Source organism: Lonchura striata, chromosome 2 (assembly GCF_046129695.1).
Source record: "Lonchura striata isolate bLonStr1 chromosome 2, bLonStr1.mat, whole genome shotgun sequence".
NCBI classification, from domain to species: Eukaryota; Metazoa; Chordata; class Aves; order Passeriformes; family Estrildidae; genus Lonchura; species Lonchura striata.
Genome location: NC_134604.1, coordinates 27,397,933 through 27,417,810, shown reverse-complemented (window position 1 = coordinate 27,417,810; position 19,878 = coordinate 27,397,933). Strand labels below are relative to the sequence as shown.

The following is a 19,878-nucleotide window of genomic DNA, read 5'->3' as shown; positions in this document are numbered from 1 at the left end:
TTCTCTAGCTTTCATAGGGAAAGCTTTCTCTAGCTTTCATAGGTTTCATAGCTTTCATAGCATGTACAATGCAGTACATGCAGGCAATATTAATGACCTCCATGAGAAACAAGAAAACTGCTAGGAATGAAACAAATATATTACTGCACAATTAACTGGTTTTCCCCGTATCAAGCAATGATGAATATTTGACTTCAGGCAGAGTAACAATTATTTAGTCACCTTCTTTGGTGTGGAATAAGTTAAATACTGAGTCTCAAACAGTTGAAGCCTGGGTAGTTAACATTTCCTCTGGCTGATTGAGAACTGTCTGTTATAGTCACAGTGTATTTCCATCCTACCTCAGCACTCAGGTTTCCTTCTGCTAAGAAAGTAATATCTGTGTGTGGAAGGGCTGCATGCCTAGCTAAGCACATGTCCAGGGCAGATTCTTTTGGACCAAATACTCTATTGCAGTAGTAACATTGAATAAACTAATTAGAGCTAATTGATAGCAGACCATATACCTGACGGGTACATGCCAGGGCAGTATTATACATCACTGTTCTTGTGATAGATTCTCCAATGAGGTGTGTACCTTTCCCCCACTAATCCACGGTTTGTGTTTCCATCTCAGAGTTACTTTCTGTGTGTTGGTTAAGTGATGTATAATAGTATGGGAGGTTAGTAAATCCAGCAAGGCTTTTTAATACCTTATGTTACTGAGGGAAAAAATTAGAGCAGATGAAGTCCCTGGGAGTGATCTCTTCACTTGAGAATTTTATCCTGGCAAAAGTGACAAGAATAAGCCCAATAAACCTTGTAGCACTGAATATTAGGTTTGCATCTGAATTCTTCCATTGAATGTGTTTGGATTAGGGGAGGTTAAATTAATATACAGTGAAGTAGAAGGTAGAAGTGCAGAGCTGTACTTGTAGGACATGGAGTCAAGTTGCATAGTTAGTTTAAATGCTTATCTTAGCTTGAACAGTCTTATAAATCATCTGTATGAGCTTGATGGTCTCTTAGAACACAACTTTCAGCAAATGGAAGCTTCCCAAAAAGACTGAAACTTCCTTCTATTTATAATGAATGGGTTTTTTTCTTGTAGTAGAGGATCACAGGTGAAATTAAGAAGTGAGACAAGCTTGCCAGAAGATCAAATTTGCATTCTCCATTAGGTCACAATTCGTTTTGCAGAGTTGTGCTTGCAGCATAGCTTCTCATTCTCAAGTCATTCTGCACACAGCTCTTCCTGATGTCAGGATGTCAGATGGGTGTAGAATAGCATTTAAACCAGTTTATTACAATTGGGTTACATGAGACTTCATTTGTGAGATCTGTACTTATTATGCAAATGCTAAATTTAAAAAATTAATTACCCAGCATGATGCTGGTAATGAGTCTTATCTTCTCGGTGTATTACTTCTCAAGATCCTTTCCTTTCAATGATTTAAGCATGTTGAGCCATGATAGATTTAAGTAGTAGTATTAGTATAGTATTTAAGTACTAGTATAGTATTACATAGAATTGGTTCTTCTTACCCAGTTGTATTGATATAACACCTAACGACATGTCAGTGGGTATAGGCAATCCTCTCAGAGCTTCTCTATCTTAGAATTGAATAGTGACAGAAACCTTTTCAGAACTTTGGCTTTGAAAAAACAGGAGTGACTGAAGAATTGAAAGTGATAATGTTGTTGGTTGGTTTTGTTCTTTTGTTACAACTGTGTCTGTAACTAGACTGCTACAGCTAATTTCCAACAGGACTTGAATTTGCAGCTTCAGAAGCACAAATCTTTGCCATCTAAGCTGAAGAATTACTGAAGATGACAATAGGCAGAAGGTGGCTATTTTTGTTGAGTAGCTATGACCAGAGAACTCAGCAGGCAGGAAGGATTTTTTTGTATGTCTGAAATAACTTCTAGGCAGTACTTTCAGCATGTTTGAAAGAGAACTACTGAGAATGTAGTCACTCTGCTGTAAGCTCTTAGACACCAGAGGATTCTCTTTGCTTTGTGCTGCTTAATAGAACATGGGTATTTGTCAAAGTTGGGTTTGTGGGCCCTGCCTGGAGTAAGTTTCATGCAGTTGAGGTGCCCAATGCATGTTTCTACGCAGTCTGGAACTGGCTGTTTCCAGGCCAGCGATATATACAAAAAGGAGGTCTTGTTTTCAGGGAACTCCCTTGGTCTGCAAAAGTGTGCATAGATGGTAATTAAGAATTTTCTTTGGAAGCTGCAGTATCTGTAGGTTGCATCTGAAATTCTGTTGTGCTGACTTGCATAGGATGTATCTGGTTCTGGTCTGCACTCTCAGGCATTTCTGGGAGGAACATATATGTTGCTTTCCTAGTCAGTATTGCTGTGACGCTGTGTAATCTGCTTACACTTGCTCTTACCTACTTGTGAAGAAGAATACAATGCAATATATTCAGGTTTTTTTAAAGAGACAGAGCAATTGTTTAAGTCTGAAGACGGACAATTCTATGAAGGAATATTGTTTTTCAGATTCAATAAATTTTGGGCTAAAATTGGAATTTTGAGCACAAGTTTTACAGATGTTTGAAGCCTAACTTCATAGATGAATCTTAGGCTTTTCAATCAAAATGGATTGGTATTATCCTAACACAGTATTGATGCCTTCCTTCTTAAATTATGAGAGAAGTATTAATTAACACTCTAAAAATACTTTTCCATGCTGCAGCAATATATGAGTTTGTAATGCAAACTGTTCTCAGACTGATTTTTCAATTTATTGATAATTTGAGATTGAAGTAAATTTGTAACTTAAGAGTTGGAATCTCCCATTATAAAACTTAGAGGCCTCTTGTCTCCAGTATCATTCTGTGTTGGCCAAGCATGTATGTTTTTATACCAATTTATGTGCATGAGGTATGTAATGATGGAAGTTCAACATGTCCCTGGCTAGCCAAAGAAAAGAGAATCTGAACTTTCCAGGAATTTCTCAAACCATTCTTCAGAAACAGCATTTCCGTCTTCTTTTCCTCTATCACCTATCCCTACAACCCCAGCTTTAACATGAGGAATCCAAGGCATTTTGGTGCTTTAGCAGAGAGGTCCTTTTCAGAATACCAGTGTGTTTAGTAACTTAAATGTTCTTGTCATTCAAACCTTCCTTTATTTTTACTTTGTATAGAATATTTTGTATTCATTAAGGTGCATCCTACAGCCTGTCTGTCCTTGGTCTGTGAAGCAAGTGGCATCCTGTTAGAAGCAGTGTTTTGCAGGGATGTGAATATTGACTTACAACAGTCAGAGAATAATAGGTAGGCTTTTAAACACACAATTGTGTCTTCAGGTATATCTTGATTGGAAAACCAGTCCATTTTTTCCAATGATGTCAGCTCATAAAATAAAAGTTACTACCCTGTCTGGAGATTTGATGCAATTGTTTTTACTGGGTCATATTTTTGCTTCTGTGTCTTTCAGCCACCTCAACTGCTTGAGCCTTCTTTCTTCTCAGAAGTGCAGTCTGATCTGTGCTACTAATCTTTATACTTATTTCTGTTCTTCTGACTAAGCTTAATCTATACCATATAACTCTCTAACTGGAAAGCCAAGGAGGAAATCCAGGATCATCTGCAACACTGTAAATCACAGGGCTGTTGAAGTTCAGCTTTGGTCATTCTGTGAATCTTTTGGCCCTTTTGGAAGGGGGCAGGCACAGTGGGACAGCCAACGAAAAGGTCTAAAGGCATTCTTCATACACTGGTAGATTGGTGTTACTTACCATGGCCCCATTACAGCTACCCTTGATCCAGCATTACTCAGAGGCTACCTTTAGGTCTCAGATCCCTGCAGTAATGAAAAGCAAGACAGTGCTGTGATAACTTCCACAAATATATAAAATGTCCAAATTCGACAGCCTGCCTTTCCTCTTGCATCTAGCTAGTAAAGGATCTCATTAAGATTGTTGTAAATGTAATAGAATTATGTGTTTTAGGCCTTTTCTGTGTAGGGAAAATGACTCTTGGATTTTTTTCTTTTCCCCACCCAAGGATACTGCTACATGTTTGCAAATATAATGTCAGGATAATGAAAGATTTGTATGCATATATATGCCCATGTTTCATGAAGGCAGAACAATACAAGTTGTAACAGCAAAGGCAGTTTTCTTTGCTTAATCATAACCTCTGCCTTGTCTCCATTGTATAGACATAGAAACACTTTCTACTGCAGGCAGCTCTTAAAAATGGAAAATTAGTCTCTTCAGTGTGCTGTGGTTTGGTTGCCTTTGTTTCTCCTATTCTGAAAGTACTTGCAAGATTTTTTCAAACATGCAGGAATTTTTAAAATATACTTTTGGTGTGATAAATTCAAGTGCACTCAAGATAATGGCTTTATTCACCATCCCCAAATCTATACTTAACTGGCATCTTAGTAATGATTTCCAAGTCAGTGTTGAGTTGGAAAAAGACAGGAGTCATTTGCCTGACAGTGGAAGAGACAGGGAGAAAAACTGTCATGTTTAGGTTAGTTTTAAGCACCTCTGCCCCTCTGTTGTGCACTCTTGTGGATAAATACATGAGGACTTTTCTCTGCATTACTTTGCCTTCACAATAAACTTGTGGGAGATTTTGGGCAGGATCCCTCCCAACTTTGTAAGCACTTCCTTTTTCTTTTAGGGGCTTTTCCATTGTTTGTACTGTTCAGAGTATTTTTTTGTCTGTGTCTTTAAGCCAGATGGTTATAGCATAGGAAAACAGTACCTAAGATAAGACTTCAGACTCTAGCTCATCACTTCTGGCACTTCTCCAAAGCTATTGGCCAATTCTGCCTGCAGCTGAAATTGTGCAGAACCACTGTTGGTTGTGCTAAAGAGTAGCTTTGGATATTTACTTCAGAATTCGTATTTCTGCCTACATTATGAATAATTTCTTCTAATGCTATAAAATACTTGCCTAATACTTTGCTTTTGATATCCTCTTGTGTACATGTGTGTTCTGTATGTATGTTTTTCTAATACCAATCACTTTACCTTGAATGTTGAATAATTCTGTGCTTGTAGCAGAGTCCTGTTGTCTTCCCCACACTCTGAGACTGGGATGTAGACCCTGGTCTCTCTCATAAACATGTTTTTCCACCCTCTAGAATTGGTTTTATGTCTTCATCCTGTCCTACTCCTGCTGTCCTTGTTCTTGTCTAGTTTTTAAGCAGATTGTTTTGCTTGTAATGCTTCCAAAGTGACTGCTCATACTGTAGATTCAAGGAAGAATACCAAACAGTCAAATTGATAAACAGACAGCTCATTTTGTCACTTCTAATTATAACTGATGACAAAAGAAAGCAAAAACTTTTGTCAGAAATCTTGTAAGTGGACTTGGATTTGGATTCAAGATGAAAATGCAAACTCTTCTTTCTGAGATTCTAGTCTGCTCTTTTGTAGAGGAACAAAGATACAGTGAGGATGAGATGTTTCTTTGGTTGCAGTTTTGTAATTGGCATTAAGTTCATTGTGAAGCTGGGTCAGTTCTCCAGCTCCCACCTGCATATTCCTGAAATGCATTATGCTTTGCAGGGTGGTAAAAACTTCTTGAACAACACGTGTTCAGAATTTGAATCAATTTCCTTTACCTAACTGACCATTCTGACCAGACTGCAGATGTTGGGACAAGGGACCAGGGCAGACCTGTATGTCCAAAAGGGCAGAACTCTCATTTCCAGCATGAGTTGGACTTGATTTATGCCTGTTGTAAAATTGTGTGTTGACCTTTTTCTAAAGAGTACAGCTCTGGTTTTTGCTTGATGTGTAATGACTTACAAGCAAAGAGTGAAAACAGCTCTTCTAGAGACTAACTTAAAAGGAAAAAAAAAATTCTGCCAAGTTCATATTTGTCAGCTCCTTTTGCAGCAGCAATGATTTTTGACAGTGTAAATCTCTTATTTTACATGGCTGAGAAAAAAAGCCAGGTTTGCTGGGTGGTAAATTGCCCTGTCTCTGCCCAATTCTTATGCAGTAAAGAAAGTACTGCTTAACAGTAGATGAGTGAGCACTAATGCAACATTTAGAAAGGATTTCCATCAATGACTATGGAAGTCAAATACTAAATTTAATGTGTCTTCTGCAGTGTACTATCTGTTTAGCCATGCCACTGTAACACATCTATCTAGGCTATTCATAGCAGCTGTCCAGCGAGGTTGAGAGCACTGAGGTACATTTTTGAGGGTTCTCTCTCAAGAGAAGGGGAACTGTTTAGTTCCGCTTAGCTTTGTTGCTTTCCTTTGGAGCTTGATGGAAGCAGAGCACATGCACTGGGTAACAAATGCAAGCTCATTCTGTCTCCACAGGGTCCTCAGTGGAAGGAGCCCAGTAAAAAATGTGTGGTCTCAACAAGAAGTAGCATTGAAGACAGGTTCCTGGTCCAGTTCCCAGTTCTGTGTTGGCTCATTTGTAAGCCACTTAACCCTTCTGTCTTTACTTTATTTTCCCCTGTCTAAGTGCCATCAGACAGGAATTCTTGACTAATCAGGCGTTTACTATTTCTGAGGTGCTTCTAGAAAAACATAGAGGAGATTTAATCAGAGAAGGAAGTTGGGGGGCTAATATACATTTTAAAATATCTCCCAACACCAGTGCCTCTTTCGTGGACATCTTTTAACCTCTGTTTTTGTCATGTGAGTTTTGCACATTTCAAACTAGCCAAATGGCATATTTCAGAAATCCCATGTTGAAATTCTCAGTTTTTTGGAACAAGACTAGTCCTGAGAACTTCAGATGAAGCCTTGGGGTTTTTTGTGCCAGGTAGAGCTCAGTGTATACATTGCTGTCTTGAGTCTGTCTCTTCTCTCTTCTTTTGTTTGTGAACATGTTGTGTTTCTCATGAGCCTTATTGTGTTAAATTTGAGTGATCAAAATGCTGCTTCATAGTAATTGTATTGTATGATAGCATTTTTTTAAAGTTGATTTGAGGGTTATGTTCTACATTGATGACTTGGCTTGTAAACAGTACAAGCTTTTGGTTGAAAGGAGGAGCTTTCTCTCTTACCTAATGTTCATGTGCAGTAAAAAATGTGCTTACAAGCCAAAAGGATATGCACAGACTGTCAGCCTTGAATCGGTGGTGTGGGTGGTTCTTGGCAAAGTGTGTGAGTCTGAAGCTGGTGAGGAAATTTTTAACCATGGTGTCACAAACTTGATGTGTTAGCAACAGATGTCATTTCCCTAAGCCTCTGGTCTCTTAGGTAGCACAGCATGCAGGCAGTATTCACAATCTGCATGCAACATGCACCGTGGTTGATGGCATGAAATCATGTCTTTAATACACACTGGCTAAAAGAGCACCTTGGTGTCACATTGTGAAGCTTTGGCTTTGGGGCTTAATTATGGCAAGACGATGGATCTCGTGTTGTGCATGGAAAGTTTGTTTGAGGAATGTCAATTAATTGAAAGTCAGAGCAACCATTCCGTTAAATCAATACTTAGCTCTTGCCCCATGTGGTTTTATTTGAGAGCTGAATGCTGATATGAGTGAAGTGAAATAGGAAAATTCTGTGCTTTCCATCTTTCCATATGTGCAGAAAAATAAAATTCAGAAGGGACATAAACTTCGCTACACTGGTAGGAAGTATTTCCAAATGTGCACAAAGTCTTCATCTGAATTGAAGTCTCTTGGGGATGAGAGCTGTGCAGTGCATCAGGGGCACTTAAGCCTGAAATGTTGAAGAAGGTGGTAGTTCCAGAAAAATGAAGGAGGAGTAACATAAAAAAAATTGCATTGATAGGAGCTCAGTTTAAGGGGAGAGAGGAGTGTGTCAGGCCTTGCTGGCTCGCTCTTATGGTCTTTTGGTATTTGAGCATCAGCAGCAAGCCTGAACAAAGAAACAACTCGCACTGGTCCCTCAGCTTTTTGGTGAGGTATAGATTTATTGGCATCTGAAGGGGGGAGGGAAAAACCAACAAAAGCACCAAAATCTGTGGCTTTGGATGAGTCAGCATTTCCATTTGACATGATCATCCAGAGATTTTTGTAACACATCCAAAAAAAACCCCAAAGAAAAAAACAGCAACCTGGGTCTCAGCCTGAAATTCATTTGCTTTGCAGAAACAAGAGGTTTTGAGTTATTCAAGTGCAAATTTTTCTTGAAGAATATTGTATGTAAAGCCTTTTTTTTGCATTTGTTTATCTCCAAAACAGGTTCATTTTTTAAAATGAAAACTTGAGCCTTCGGTCCCTCCTGTGGACAAATAGCCTTACACAAGGTCTTGTTTCATTTTAGAAAAATGAATTGCTGCGCCGGTGGGGTAGTATTTGATTGCTTTAAAAGTTCCTGTCAGTGTTTTATTTTTCGTTTTGATTTTGTTTGTGGACTTGCTGTGCCTTTTGCCCGGCCGTATTTAGTCTGCATACTAAATGTTAGTCTACCCAAACACTTTGTGCACTTAGCTTTTATTCCTTTTTTTTTTTTTTCTTTCTCTTTTTTCTTTCCTTTTTTTTTTTTCTTTTTTTTTTCTTTTTTTTTTTTTTCCTTTTCTTTTGCTTTCACCCAAATGTATTTTAGACCGAGACAGACTTTGCTCCGATGGGCCGGATTTTAGTCCGTGCACTAAATTTTAGTCCGCAGACTAAAAATAATCCGCGGATTATTTACTAAATTGATTCCCTCACTGAGAACTACAGAGACTTTAAACTCCTGCTGAGACGTATGTGCAAGGGGCTTCACGGCTCACAAGTCCCACTGTCTGTCTGTCCTCCCACCCCTTCCCACCACGGAGCATCAGCTCAGCCTTGGCGTCGGTGCCCCGTGGCATGGAAGTGCTGGCGTAGCGATTGCCGTGGGCGGCAGCTGCTCGTGTAGTTCTCGGTGGGTGAATTGGGCAGCTTTCCCGGGGGAGCTCTGCTGAATGGGAAGAGCTAAAAGACCATAGAGGGCTTTGCTTTTATTTCTTAGGCTGTTATTCAAAAGGGAGGTGGGAGGGGACAAATTGAGGAGAAAAAAATTTAAGGGTGCGACGGGTATGAGGGGGAATAAACCCGCAAAACAGAGAAATTTAGTCCATACCCGCACTCCTGAGGTGGTACGTCCAGTTCCTGAAGAATCCTAAAGAGATAATGCCAGCAAACAAAATCCAGTGGAGGGGGAAGTCAATCCAAAATGGAGAATAATCCGCGGCGGCCTGAGGTACTCGTAGTGCACACAAATTAAAAATATCCAAATTTAAAAGTATAGATATCAGATTTTTACTTCGTCTTCAGCACAAATTACAAATTGCTAGGGATTTGGGGTTTTTTGATAAAAACCCAAAACCATCCAAAAGTTTACATTGTGTGTCTGGAACAGATTTACAAGTGGGATGCATCTTTGGAAAGAAACTAATCTGGCCACTTGGTTCTGTGGACATTTATATCCAGGACCGAGGACTGAAAATTCTTTATTATGGCAATTTCAATTACCCTTTTAGTTCAAGTTAGAGTTTTGATTTCAATTTTTTTTATTTTTTTAGTAAATGCACTGGCATTGGAACATAAATTTCATATAGAAATGTTTCTATACTATGCCTCACCATTGCACAATCGATTTTTTGGCATACACTGTGGTGAAGTTGGACTTGCTGCTATGGAGACTGATGTTTAAAGTTTCTAATTGTATAAACATTTACTATGTCCCCCACACCATGGATTTCTTATAATATTGGCTATATTTTTCCTTGCTGGACTATTCTCTTTTGGATTGACTCCCCCTGTTTGGATTATTTCACTGCATTATCATCTTTAGGACTCGTCAGGAACAGGACATTTCACCTCAGGAGTACGGGTATGTACTTAAATATTTTTTCAAATTACTAGGCCTAGCCTTGAAAAAAAAGGAGAGAAATGCTGGAAGTGGAATAATTTAATTCAAACTGCATCCTTGAGGCAGTAGCCAGGCAAATGTAACACAAGCTGATAGAGATGAGATGAGCACGGACCTGTAACTTGCTTCATGTGTTAGTCACCACTTGTTGCAGGGGAAGGCTATGTGGGCCCTCCTAGTGTGTGTACATATATATATATATGTTTTCCCCTTCCTGCATAAAGCAGTTAGGGCAGACTTTGGGAAGTGCCTACCCCAAATTACTAATTCCAAATCCAAAAGCAGGCTAAGCAGTTCATAACAGGGTTTAGGAAGCATGTTAGGGTTTCAAGGACTTGAAAATGAAGAGTTTGAGTGGACAAGCAAGTACTCCTTTTACATATGTCAGATTTGTGACTCAATGTAAGGGCTTGTCATCTTTGCCTTAAGGAAATAAAATTATTTTATTTTTAAAATCTCCATAGTGGCTTATATGTGAGCTGTACTGAGGAGAAAAACACACCTAAGAGTGAAGTACTAAAGTTTCAAGCTGTGATAAATCACACTTGTTAAAATATTACTGTGAAGGTGCATGAGGGAGACCTCAGTAATCTTACCTCTCGTTAAATACAGAACAACTTCAGTTTTGTGGGTTTACCTCAAGACATACACATTTGTGCTACTTACCATGTGGAGGTGGGGGGAAGCCAGAAGGCTTTTTGTTTTTTAACTGGAGACAGTCTTGGATTTTGTTCTGGTCAGGCTGTGACTTGGGAGTAATAATTGCATCCTCTGTGCTGTGGTCACAAGCTCTGCAGGCAGCGGTCACAAAGCAGCTTCTGCTGCCTTTTCAGTAACACAGTGGTCAGTACAGGTTCTCTGCCAGCAGTGTTAGACTAAAGCCTTTCTGTCATTATAGGCCTCGTGTGAAAACTTTTGCAGTTTGTTTTGCAATAACCTGGTAGTACGAATGAAGTCAAGTCTTCCTGTCCGTGGCTCCCTGACTCCGCTAGTCAGGATTCCTTGCTACACAAGTTAGTTAGCTCAGCACACACTGCAGCAAACCCAGTGCTGGGTACCAGGGGCAGGAAATTTCAGTCCCTGCAGAACTTGGCTTTTGTGTTTGATTCTCATTCAAGAGAGCATATATGCCTGGTTTAAAACCTCCTAAAGGGGTGCCTGTGCAGTTTTTTTGTCTGTGACTAACTAGCATGTAATGCACTGATTTTTCCTCTCTTTCTCTCCTTGGTGCTGTGTGGCTTGAGTTCACCTGCACTGGTGCAGAGGCATTTTGCATTACCTCAATTTTTATCAAAAATGCTGGCATCAATCAGAACTTAAAACTCACACCCACCCTATTCCATTTACCCCAGACTGTATTTACTGTATTTTATCTGCAACATAGCAAGAGACAAGTGCTTGAGGAGGCCATCCAGGTCATGTACATGATTAACTCCTATTTTGCTTATAATGGAATGAGAAAGGAGTATGGAGAGTATGGTTAGCAGTGGGTAGAATGATTCTTAGAGGCTTAAAACAAAGCTGCAGTGTAGAACTGCTTTTTGTAATCACTCGAAGTGAAAATCTGTTGGACTAAAATAGTTGGTTTTCTTGACACAATTTTCAACTGTCCTTATAAATACCAAATGTTCAGGAATTATCCCTATAAATTTACGGGAGTAGCTTGCCAGAATAAGGTCACAGAAGGAGTAACTTGCAAATTGGAGGTAGACATTTCCTGCACCCCACCCGTGCTTTCCTTGTTGTTCTCCAAAGCTGAACAGCAGCCTCCATAGCAACAGTCTGACCTGCCTGCCTGCAAAAGTCCATGTTAGTAAGACTTCCTTCACTAGCCAGAAAAACCCCAACCCAAAACCATAGCAGGGCTGTATTATATTTTTACATTCAATGAATCCTGCTCATTTTGAACCTTCTTCCCCACCTTCACTCCATCCCATATGCATGGCTGGTAGCACCTGTGTGTGTTTGTCATGATTTTTGAATGAGTTTCCCCTTCATTCTCAAAGTCATTTTTCTGAGTGCGCTCTCATGAAGTCTCTTGCTGGCATTGCACCTTCACTCTAGCGCAAGGCGTTGCAATTAACCCTTTCTCAACCCCAGGAATGGATTTTCCCTCACTTACTGCAGGACTTTGATTAGCACAAACCGCAAGTTTGTTCCAGCTTGCTGGGCAATGAGAGGTTTAATTGCTCTGACTTGCTTCTGGTCAACAGAGGGACGAGACCTAGCCAGACAACGTGTTTCTCCTTGCTTGTTTTCTTGCTGTCCCCGCAGGTCTTCCGGCCCCGCACTCCCCCCGAAGCAATTGCGCTATGTAGCCGCCTGCTGGAGTACACCCCCACGGCCCGCCTGACTCCCCTGGAGGCCTGCGCACACTCTTTCTTCGATGAACTACGGGACCCAAACGTCAAGTTACCAAACGGGCGAGATAAACCTGCACTCTTCAATTTCACCACTCAAGGTAGCCCAAGAGCATTGAAGAATCCCTTCTTTAAGGAGGAAGCAGTGGGATAAATGTTGGCTGTAATGCAGGTGTTACTTCCTTGGAATTAAAAATCTCCGAGTGGTACTAAGTTTATTAAGTAATTGCATAACCAGGTGTCCTTTTCAAAAGGAGTGGAAAGGGTCTTGAAGTTACAGGATTTTCAGAGTCTTGGTTCCTGCAATTCAGTTTTGCTGAGGTACTGAGGGTGGTTGTTACTGGATTGCATCAGGAAGGATTGCATGCTTATAGCATGTGTCTGCAGAGTATGAATATGAATATGTCAGAGTCTGCAGCTGGGCTGATGGCTTTGTGTGAAATATCACAGTCAGTGGACCATGCAGGTTAGAGTATTATTTGGAGATGGTCCTGCTTCTTCTTACCTGAAACACCGTAGCCAAGTAGTATTGCATGTTAGGTTTGGCATGAAGGTTTGTAGTGTTGCTGCCCATTTTGGTTCTGGATGCAAGATAAATACAGATGCTTTACTGTCCAGATTTAATATGCTGTACAGTTCATCTGGCATTACACTGACTCAGTAATTTAGAAACTGTAAAAATAAATGTACAACTAACTTTCTTATTTGAAACCAGGCTGGTATCAGATTTTAAAAACATTCACCTATTTTTTTCTACAGAAGTCAGAAATGTAAAACTGATACCCCTCAGAATAGTTTTGCCTGCCAAGACAGAACATGTGAGAAGTATGGCATACAAATATGCTTATAATTAATTTTGGAGCACTTTTTCTGTTGTTTTTCTTTAAGTGATTCACTGCCAACTCTCATCCTTTGAGCGATAATGTTCTTAGGCATTTTCTCTTGAAAGTCTAAAAAACACCTTTTGGCCCATTTAGCATCAATGTCATTTTTCAAACTCTTTAGTGCATGCCGTGTCCTTCTGCCAAAATGTGAAACAGCCTTCTCCTTCCACTTTTTGAGCTTTTTAATTTGAAAAATAAAAGGCCATTTATGAAGCATAAACACATTAAAGTGGTCAAGTAAATAGCTTATGCTTCCAGGTCACTGTCCTCTGTGCTGATTTCTATATCTGTTGTTAGAAATTTAGTAGTTATGTTACAAGTGCTTCCTTGTACTCCTGGATTGCCTTTTGTTTTGCCCCTCTAAGGCCATCTTCGGTAGCTAAAATAGTTTCAATCCCAGTATCTTAATACAGCTTCACCCCTGTTCTGTTTGAAAGTATTGATTAATTGTTTCATGATGACATTAAGATTGAACTTACCTGCTACACAAAAAAAAGTTTTTAAATAGAGTTGGAAAGCCTTATAGTGAGTCAATTCAAAATGTTTTTCTTATGGGAAAACCAGATGCATGTATTGTGAGTGTATCCCTGGTTCCCCTCAGATAGTGTAGAAGCTGCTGGATAAGTTACCATAGTGCTCAAGCAAGTTTGAAGCTCCTCTTTTGCCATCCTAAAGAGCTCATGAGCCTTCCCTCACAAAGCAACTCCTGGGAATGGTAAGAGAAATCAGTTCCTGTGGAGCAATTTCCTTAAGATAAAAAATGGAAAGTTCTGTCATCTACAGGTGCCAGCTTTACCATCTCTAAGGGGAAGGCTGGACATAGGCTGATCATTAATTTCCAAACAAGCTCTGTTGCAGGTGACCAGTCAAACTCAAAAAACCCAAACCAATTATTTTTAAAATACCTCAATACATTGCTTAGCACAGTGATTTGAAGAACTCTGTAGTGATAAATGTACAGCAGTCCTGACTATGAACTGAAGATACACAATAAGCTTTTGCTCCTTCTGTGACTAGTATTCAGTCCTTGTTCTCTGGTCTTTACTGTGCAAGGTTCCATCAAATTGGCTACTCCAGAGCAGAAATCCCAACTGGGAAATAGATCATTAGATGGATAATGAGTCATGTTGAGTCATCTGTGGTAATTTAAAAAGTAATGAAAGACAATTTTGTTTAAAATAGCATTTGTTTTCAACAGGCAATATTAAGTTCTAGAAGTGTTTGATTTGGCTGTAGCCAGTTGCCTGAAACCCATGAAGTAGGAGGTGACTGCAGAGGGCTTGAAGGCAAAACTGGTAGAAATGACAAGATAAATCTGACCACTAAGGCATTGGACTGATTTTCAAAAAGAAATTAAGCAGCATACCAAATCTGCTGACCTGAGCACTGATGCTGTTCAGATAGAGTCTAGAAAAAGAGCAGTGAGGGTATATGGAAGATCAAGATCATGGTCTTTGGCAGCCAGCTGTAGTTGGGGGGCATGTAGTGGGTGGGTAGCCATGTAGTTGTGGGTGTTTATCTTAGAGATTAAATCTGTTGAAGAGACCATTGTCTGGTCATTTATAATGTCTTGCCTGAAAGTTTGTCTTTTTTTTTTTTTTAATTAGCATTATATGCTAATTGGGTTTTGAAAAAGTTATTTTGGCTAAGGATGTATCTCTACTAGCCACAGAGCTGCAATTCAGTTAGGCTTTTAGAGCTGCAAGACAAAAAACAATTTTTCTCTTAAAAGCCACATTTTCAAATAGTCTGTGAAATGACTGCCGTTTCCTAAACCACTTGTAACATGTCAGCAATTGTGCTGCTTTTGTCACAAAAGTTAATATCACTCCATGTTGGACACTGAAGATTGTAAAATTCTTGCAGTGATTCAGCACTTAGGAATGGTTATCATGCTTCTCACAGATAAATTACTTTTTATTGAAGGGGGAATGCATTGGGATTTTTGTTTGTTTATATTTTAATGACCCTAGCCTGTGACCGTTAATTCTTTTTTTTTTTTTTTTTTATTCAGAGAGATATATATGTAAATGTTTATGTGTATATATAATGGAAAGTTTGTTATTGCGACCCAAAAAAAAAAAAAAAAAAAAACCAAAACATGTTAGAAGAACAATAGAATAATTTTTCCAGGTAATTCCTGCAGTGTTGATATATCAAATATAATAATACTGAAAAAGAACACTGTGCTGTTTCCCAATACCAGGAATTTTCTTGTGTTTGGGGAATGAAGGTGATCTGTTCTAGTAAAAGTGGACAATTTCATTCCTGCTCCTTCTTGGAGATCTTAAGTGGCTGCAAATGATATTTGATCAGCAGAAAGCCAAAGGTGTTCTCCCAGGTGATGTGGATGGGAGTTGGGTCTCATAAATGAATTGTGATAGCTGCTCTATTCACATCATGATATTGAAAGTTTTCGTCTGGACTGCCTTGACCACAATAGCTTCTTGCAGCTGCACTGGTTGTAATTACCCCAGCCTTCAGTTGCATATTTGGTTCCATAATCAGGTTACAGTTGAACACCCTGCCCAAATACTGTGGGGGAAATCACTAAGGACAAAGATTCTCACTCAGTATTTTGAAGACTGCAGATAATCACAGGTCAAGCTTTCTCCTTAGTATTGCCATGTCTCATCCTTAAAGATGGGATAGGTGCAAAAATAAATTGCAGCAAAAATTCAAATAAGTTCTCAAGCAAAGCTGCTATTAAACTTCAACCAAAAGAGTCCACTTTACTTTGTTTATATCTCCTCTGAATTGGCCTGCTCCTTTTTAAGTTCAAGACTTTCAGAGTATGCTGAATTTAAGAAACTTCCTATCAAGAAAGATAATGTGAGGTTTGAGAAGGGGACAAGATCAGTCTTCTAGTCTCTATGAAAGTTCCTTAAGGTAGCTTCAGAGAAATGGTTGCGCTTGCATTAAGCACAACAAAAACCCGTTATTATTGCCATAATACAAAAGGAGGTCTTCTGACAACATTAGAGGAAGAAGGAATGAGGAGAGGGTCGAAGTGCCCTTGTAAGGTGTCTGATCAACTAGTTTTTGGGCTACATCAACACTTGACAGTCTGTAGCTGCACCTCAAGGCACTGTGCAGCACCAGAAGGTAGCAAGTGTCATGGGGTTTCCTTGTTTTGTTTCTGGTTTTGTTTGGATCACAGCCCCATATTGTTTTGAGTGATGAGCAGAAAATAATGCAGGGGTGATAGAAACTTTCAAAAGAGTAATGTAAAGAGTAGGTTTGCAGTAATAACAGATTTGAGAAACAGATTTGGAAAAAAATACTAAGGGAGCAACATCTTCTAGCACAAAGCAGCTAATACCCAAGATAGTATTGAAATATAGGCTTATAACTGTGTTCTACTTTGACACGTAAGGATTCATGTTTCTTTGGTTTATTTTGCAATTTAAAATGGAGAGTCACAAATTCTGTATAACATTATGAATATATGAATTCTGAATTACTCCCACATGAATTGAGGATTTTGTATTTGTACAAGTGCTGTGGATACTGAGGCTTTCTAAAAGGAGTAGCTAGGTCTGCTTAGACCTGAATGGAGTATTACAAGATAGATGGGTTGCAGGTAGTGTAGCAACCTGCTTGCATTCATAAGTGCTGAAACACCATCTTAAAATGTGTAGTAATAAGAGGCATGTAATCAGGGGAGTCTTCTGCCTCTTGCCCTCCTAGCAGTAATGAAATTTAATATAACAGCAGAGAAAAAAAAACCCAGCAAGTGGACTGCTGCTCCCTTTAGGCCCTGAGTTTAAAGCTTGCATTAAAAAATAGCAATAGCCTCTTAAAAATGAGCCCAAATAATTTGAGACTGTGTCCAAAAGCCTCTTACTGAACCTATGCCATGATTTAGCTGGGCTTCTGTACAACCTGTCCTATCTGGAGGTCTTGCATAACCATTTCTCCTCCAGATGACCTCCTGGAGCTCCAAAAGTCATCAGTCTCCTTCCGTGAGGTGACTGTTCACATCCTTTTTACCGGATGTTGCTTTCTCAGGAGACAGGCAGTCACTCCTGTTTCTGAAACAAACAGGACCTGTCTTGTCTCGGCTCAATCCCACCTTCTGTGAGACACTACATTCTCTTGAAAGGGTGCCAAAAGATTGTCATTTGTTGGCAATGTGTTGCCCTGAATCCTCCCACAGTTGTGGCTGTAAGATGCCTATTTCTCATTCTGATACACACGGAAGCTATATTGGAACCTAAAAGACATGACTGAAGACATTAACCAGGGAAAAAATAGACAGAATGATTGCATCATTTTGTTGTCCATTTAAATTGCTCAGCTGACCAATTCCCTTTGCCTTTCCCTGTCCTTTTAAAGGATATGTTACCTCTTCTTGGCCCTGCTCAAAGAGACTGCTGTGAGAGACTGGTCTTGGGTCCTTGGGTCCTTGAGAAAAAATGATGCTTGAGTGAGCCAAAGAACTAATCCTTGACGCTCTTGGGGCAACTGTTGCAGCTGCTTGCTTGCTGAACCAGTGCCCAAAGCAGCACCACTGTTACCAGCCTTCTCCCTGGGACTGATTGCAGGTGGGCTTGTAAAGAAGGGGATCCTTCTCCAATGCTCAGAAGGAAACAGCATTATTAGGCCATTGACAAGGTACAGGCTCAGCTGGTTCTTTGCTTGCTCCCAAGCCACTGTCTTTCTCTAGGAAATACTCCTTTGCACCACTATCTGTAGTTTTGGCAGTCTTGCTCTGGAATACTGCCTTGCTAAATATCATTGTGGTTTCCTCATTGGTTGGCAAAGAAGAAAATGTAACATGACCTTGGGCTGTAAGGGCATTGTTTCAACTGAGGTGCTGTTACAGGGGGAAACCCTAGGAACTGATCCTGCATGTGGAGCACTTTGTGGATGATGAGCTAATTGTTTGTTCCACCTCCCCTCCAGAACTGTCAAGTAACCCATCTCTGGCTTCGATCCTCATCCCTGCTCATGCCCGGAACCAAGCAGCTGCTTCAACCCCTACAAATGCTACAGCAGCCTCAGGTGAGAGCGTGCAACTGCCTCCCTCCCTCCCTCCCTCCCCACCCTCCTCCTGCTGCCCAGGCACCTTCCCTCTGCTGAGGCCACAAGTCACCTCAGCCCACAAAGTGAATGGGGAGGAAGGGATTGTTTTAGTATCACCTGAACTTTGGTCTTGGTAGGTGGTCATTTGTGTGCTAGCTGTGGTCACCAACCCAAATCTCAACCCAAGGCACTCAAACTTGCATTTGATTGCTTAATTTGTTGGTCCTTCTCACTATTAGTTTGCACCTAATTTCTGTGCTCTCAGGCATCCTGAAATTAATACTGAGTTGGGGAATGAGTTGTGATGCCTAGAAAGAAAAGAAACAGCTAGCTCTCAGAGCATGTGGCCTCTGTGTAGTGTGGATGGAGAGAGAGGATTTTTCCCTAAGGGCATTGTCATCTAAAAGTCTAGTTAGGGAGTTCAGTCAGCCTGCTCACTGCCTCATCTTGGTAGTTGCAGTTGCTTCCTGCTGACCTTCCTTGTGTCATCTTCAGGCACAAGGCAGATATTTTTGGGTTTTGGCCAGCACTGAGTGAATTTTTTGTTTGAGAGCCTCCTGCTCTCCCAGGTTTCTTTTAAAAGCTCACTGTTGGCCTTTAGCCACTCCATATTGTATTCTGTTTCCAGTGAAAGTTTTAATGCCTGGTAATACCAGTTGGGAAACTCCCAAAGAAACTTCCAGGTGCTGCAGGATGTGGCAGAGGTGATTCAGTACATGGCATTCTTCCTCTGAGTCAGCCCTGAGTCAGCACACCAGAGGCTTTCTCGGGGCTTGGGCAACCAAAGGCAGGCTGCAAAGCAGGTGTGCTTCCACATGTCCTGCATGCACATCACCCCCAGCCCACAAGGGCTGTCAGCCCTTTTGCAGTGCAGGGCATTTCTTTAGTGCAGGATAGCTGAAGAGGAGAAGGCCTGATTCAAAAGCTGCTCTTGAAATACGCAGGAAAGTATTTGCTGGTTGATGTGCTGGACAGTTACCTGATATTTGATGCACTTGGTCCAGCCAGTGATGAAGAGAGAATTTTCATACTCTGGGACAGATGCACCCAGGTTTGAAAGATGAGATTTCTCTCTGAAATTGCAGTAGCAGTAGATTAAAGACACAGCTTGTACCATTTATGTACTCTGAATTTAGGAGAAAGCAAAACTGCTATTTTCAAATTTACTATGTTTGTTTCATACACTTGGTGGTATTTTGCAAATAGTCATGTTCTCTGTTTGCCTCTTATGTTGTTGAGCATCTGTTGCTCAACAAGTGAGAAAACAGAAAGTAGTAAAAGTGATTAAAAAGTATAAAATACAAACATGGAAAATTATTTTAAGCCTTTCTGAAAAATATTGTTTCACTTAATATCCCTTTCATGTCTTTTAAGGAATTCTCTCCACTAAGACACATGTCTTGAGGAATTAATGGAGTTAAGAAATCTGTTTTCACTCAGCACTTTCCAAGGGCTTGTATGGGGAGAAGATGCAGTAGTCCGTGTCCTAAATGTGAAATATTAAAAAAAACCAAACCAAAACAACACCAAAGCCAAAAAACCCCAACCCATCCCATATTATTGATGTCAACATTTTTAAAGATTCTGTTTGCAAGCACTTCACTGAGTTGGGATATGTTCTCCTATTTGTGGTTTGAAGCAAAAATAATATCCTTGCTGATTGGAAAGAAATTGTGAAATTAAGCTTAATATTGCACAGCTTTGGATTTCTGCCGTTGGTTATTTCTTACTGATGCAGGTTTCTCACAGCAGGTAGTGGGAATGTCATCAGAATTATGATGTTTAGGATTAGATCCTGTTGAGGTTACTAT

At 40.1% G+C, this 19,878-nt stretch overlaps 1 protein-coding gene across 2 annotated transcripts in view; it reads left to right on the top strand.

The window, feature by feature from the left end:
• The window catches only part of GSK3B (glycogen synthase kinase 3 beta), a 148,840-nt gene that overhangs the window by 117,983 nt on the left and 10,979 nt on the right, over positions 1 to 19,878 (top strand). Inside the window, exons 9-11 of one of the 2 annotated variants that reach the window (XM_021548813.3) lie at positions 9,718 to 9,756; positions 12,070 to 12,256; positions 17,948 to 18,046. In XM_021548813.3, the coding sequence (XP_021404488.1) occupies positions 9,718 to 9,756; positions 12,070 to 12,256; positions 17,948 to 18,046 (325 nt within the window). The remainder of the gene's footprint in view (positions 1 to 9,717; positions 9,757 to 12,069; positions 12,257 to 17,947; positions 18,047 to 19,878) is intronic. The other variant, XM_021548814.3, reaches the window with a different exon arrangement.